The following is a 4,397-nucleotide window of genomic DNA, read 5'->3' as shown; positions in this document are numbered from 1 at the left end:
ATTTCACCAACTGAAATTGAAAACGTGAATTTTTTTATAAGGATCATTATAAATGTAATTTAAGACCTTTATTCGTATTTCCACAGAAATTTACAAAATTCGTCCAACCAACTGATGACAAATTTGCACTTATCTATAACAGACGCAACAAAGATACTTCGCTAGCTACCCAGCTAGCTAGGGCATTAGCAGCTAGTTAGCGGTAGCATCAACCCCAGTAGCAGAACTCGTTTTCTTTTCAATTGATTAATTTAAGTTTATCGCCGCCACATCTAGACTGGAAGGTGGATCTGGAGGAAAATATTATAAATAGATTTGACTAAATAATCCAGCTGTACGTGTATTTAGGTGCATTAGGGTCAATGTAGATAGAAAAAGAGGAGACGCAAATTGCCGCCAAAGTTTGAGATTAATCTCAGCAATTTTCAGAGATGGGGACTCGAGTCACATGACTTGGACTCAGTCAGACTCGAGTCCTTAAAATCACGATTTGAGACTTGACTTGAAAAAATGCTCAAAGACTCGGACTTGACTTTGACTTTCATCCCATTGACTTGGGACTTGACTCGACTTGAAGCTGTTTACTTGAAAAGACTTGACATTTTTTTCTCAAAGTCTTAAAATTTAAAACACATTATTTATAAAGTGGCGTCATTAATTAATTTCACTCATTCCGTATCAACATGCGCAGACCGTCCCTCTGTTTTCCTCTCCTCAGGTATGTATGTGTGCGTAGCTGCAGCTCAACCAATCAAATTAACAGGATTTGGACATTTAAAAAAACGCGGTGACGCTGCAGAGCTCAGGGAACGAAACACGAAATAACGGCTCGAATATGCTTCCGCGAGTAATTTCTTTTGGCTATGTAGGTTATGAACTTTCGAATAAAAAACGAAGTGCAACTTGTAAAACATGCAAGGAGAGAATATCGGATGGAGATGCCACGACTTTGTCCAACTTTGTCCGGCATTTGAAGCTTCACAAAGATGGTAGGTGGCGCTTTTCTTTTGCTGTAAGATAGTTGACTTTAGCTAACGTCGTGTTAGCATGTGTACTCCGGGTTAAATTGGTGATGACTTACCATAAATCCGGTCCTTCAAATGCCTCCACAAATAATGTGCACCGTGTTATTAGGTCAGGAAGCCGGTGGATAGTGAGCGGGGCTCCGGGACAGAAAGCAGATTCTGGACCTGAACTCAGGGAACAGAGTCTCTCTGTCCCGTCATGATGATGAGCCGGTCCAGTATCAGCTAAGGACGGTTGGTGTATCTGAAGACATCTACGTTGGGAAATTCTATTGACAATATGTTGTTTACTGCAGTCAGTGCATTAAGTCAACTGTTTTTGACTTAATGCACTGACTGACTGTCACATGTGGCACAGAACCCATTTCCAAGTAGTAAAGCTTTGCTGGAAAAACAAATAAAAAAATTCCGGGGTTTTTTTTTGGGCCATCTTTCAAAAATTTCAGTAAAAATAAAAATTGTACAATTTCACTGACCCTGAATATAACACTAAGTGGGATAGTTAACTGAGTAAGACATAAAATAATGAGCTCATTATTTTGTGTTTAGTGATTCTGACAACATGTTTTTATCAATATTGATGTGAAATTAGCTGTAGATTTAACCCACTTGGCCTGACAGATATTTATTTTACCATCACATCCTAATTCAAAACCACTCCACTTTATTTGCAATGATTTTGATTTTTTCTTGTGGTTTATTTGTTAAAACAGACCAAATACAGTGACTGTCCCAAATAAATGTTGTGTTTAGAATATCTGGCCCATATTTACRGAGGACTGAAACTAACATACTTGGAAATAAAAGCAGAAAAATAAATGCACCAGACCTTCCTGAGTTTATTGTGATAACTTCATATATACTTATTTCATTTTTTGAAAACTTTTTTTTATTGAATATCAAGTTTAATAGAACTGCGCAATAAAGAGGTCCAATTTAAAAATGTTTTTTATACTTTGTGTTCAGCTGCCCATGTTCTATCATTTGAGATAAATACAGATTTTAAAAAGAACAAATGGTCTGTTGTTTGTATTTTATGTATAATTGAAAATTATAAAAATAAAATAAAAATGACTTGAAATTAAAGGTTCCTGACTTGAGACTTGCAACACAGTGACTTTGTCAGACTTCTTTTTCCAGAAAAAAAAAACCATGGAGATTTCTGAACTAAGTTGCAAATTCAGAAAAATTCCAGAAGTTGAAAAATGTAAAGTTTTTTTCTCAACAATTTCTGAGATTCATCTAAAAGTTTGAGTTTTTATATTTGCAAAGTTTCAATTTTAGTTGTATGTAAAAAGTTTGTTTTTGCTATAAAATTTCTGAGCTTAATCTCAACATTTCTTTTTTGTTTGTTTTTTTCACTTTTAGAGCTCAGAAAGGTTTTTCTGGAAGATTCCTGAGTTTAATCACAAGAGTTTTGAGTTTTTTTGACAGGTATCTGCTCCTCCTTCTTTGCCTTTATAATAAAATAACCTGTTGTATATTCTGGCTGGTTTATCCTCAAAGAGCCCCAATAATGTGAACGTTCACTCTTCAAAAAACATCTTAATTTAACCAAGTTTACAAAATGCATACACCAAAATCTGCACTTGAGTAAAAATCACTGAATATTTGGGTTATAAAATTGAACTAATGTGCAAAACATGAGCCTTTTAGAAGATTAGCTTCATTTTCGAAAGGTATTATTTTCTTTTATGAATGTTTTAAAACTCAAACATTGCGCTAGAAAACCAAGTTTGTGCAATTTTCCTTTTTTTGTGGTTAAGGGTTGCAGAAAATCACTTTCAATGGCCGCAAATGGCCCCTGAGCCACAGTTTGAAAACCCTTAGAGTGTGCAGGAGAACAAACCAATAAATGTGAAAAGAGGATATTTTATTCTGTTTTCACATCATATATTAAAAAGATTTATGCTTTTTAGCAAAAATGGACAATTTATATGCATTTTTAGAAATATTCTTGGGAACTGATTTCTACTTATTCTACATGCATGATTCCTTCAGGAATTTCCTTCATGGATCTCAGTTAAAAGCACATTATTTACAAGTTTGTTTAATTTTATAGCTTCTCATGTCTTCATCCAAATCAGCAGCTACTGCACGGTTGAGCAGATCGCTGCATGTAAAAACCTCTTTTAGGGGATTTTTAAAAAACGTGTCTGAGCTTGTCCCAATCTGTTGCCAAAAGTCCACACTTCCAGTCAATGAGGACTGTTTAAACTTTCACTTTCTCTTGCACCTGTATAAATTCACCTGCAGCTCACTCGTCTTGTCACAGCAGCAGCTTTCTCCTGAAGAAACTCTCCGAAGAAGAGAAAACGCTCCAGAAAAATGGCCTCCAAAGTTGCAGCTCTGCTCTTCCTGGGTCTCATCTGCTTCCACGTTGCAACAGGTAAGAGAAAAATTCAATTCTTCTGAAATCTGCCTGCATTTTGTCATTGCAAAGCATTAATCACATACATTTTTTGCTACTTGTTGTGTTCCTGCAGCCCAGATTGTGATGGATTGCTGCTTGAGCGTCAGCGAAAAACGTCTGATTCCTAAAAACATTGTGAGCTACAAGCTTCAGGTTGCAGGCTCGGGATGTGACATCAGCGCCGCTGTGTGAGTGTCTGCTCAGATTTACCAGTTATTATCTTAGAGTTCTGCTGGATTTTAATGCCGTTTCTCCATCTGGTTTTGCAGGTTTTTGAATAAGAAAGGCATGAAGCTGTGTGTCGTTCCCCCTGAGGGAAACCAGTGGGTGCAAAACCTCATCAGGACTTTGGAAAAGAGGAGACAGTCTCCAAACTAGAACAGGTAGAACAACTTATCCCTCGTTTTGTTTTTTGGTTTATTGAAGTTATTAGAAATGCATTTCCTCACTTTCTGCTCTCTTTTGTTACAGAACATGGAGAAAAGACGGAAAAACTGCTGAAAAAGATCAAACTTGTAAAGTTGCTCACAAGTTGTTTTGGTTCTGCACAAGTTTATTTTAATTTATGGTGACAGACTTCTGTTTCCTCTTTTTGTAGTTTTCTTTCTGTTGAATTTCTCTGACATGTTGTACAGAAACAGAACCAATTGCCTTAACTTGCCTGAACTGCAAGCAGAAGCTGGCTGAGTTCATCACTGTACTGTATGCTGCAGGATGCTTTGTTGTCACAAAATGTGATTATTTTATTGTACAGAGTTTAAATAAACTGTTTTATATCATTTTGTACATTTTGGTTGGTGCAATGTTTTTACAAGTCTTGACTTCCTCTACACAACTTCTGATTCCTTAATGCAAATGAAATAAAGTAAATAAATGAATAAGCAAAAAATAATAAGCAAATGAAATTCTTACAATACATGGAAATGAATAATGTTTGATTTAAAAGAAAACTAAAACTT

At 35.8% G+C, this 4,397-nt stretch overlaps 1 protein-coding gene across 1 annotated transcript; it reads left to right on the top strand.

Annotated features, from left to right (window-relative positions):
* The first annotated feature begins 3,303 nt into the window (after window positions 1-3,303).
* Window positions 3,304-4,115, top strand: LOC103469800 (C-C motif chemokine 20-like). The gene is made up of 4 exons (XM_008417744.2): window positions 3,304-3,414; window positions 3,512-3,626; window positions 3,708-3,821; window positions 3,910-4,115. Exons 1-3 carry the CDS (start codon window positions 3,354-3,356, stop codon window positions 3,814-3,816), a joined length of 285 nt encoding a protein of 94 aa, XP_008415966.1. The 5' UTR covers window positions 3,304-3,353; the 3' UTR covers window positions 3,817-3,821; window positions 3,910-4,115.
* The last annotated feature ends 282 nt before the right edge of the window (window positions 4,116-4,397 follow it).

Source organism: Poecilia reticulata, linkage group LG9 (assembly GCF_000633615.1).
Source record: "Poecilia reticulata strain Guanapo linkage group LG9, Guppy_female_1.0+MT, whole genome shotgun sequence".
Taxonomy (NCBI): domain Eukaryota; kingdom Metazoa; phylum Chordata; class Actinopteri; order Cyprinodontiformes; family Poeciliidae; genus Poecilia; species Poecilia reticulata.
Note: the sequence above shows the minus strand (reverse complement) of the source record. Positions and strands in the feature narration are given on the sequence as shown.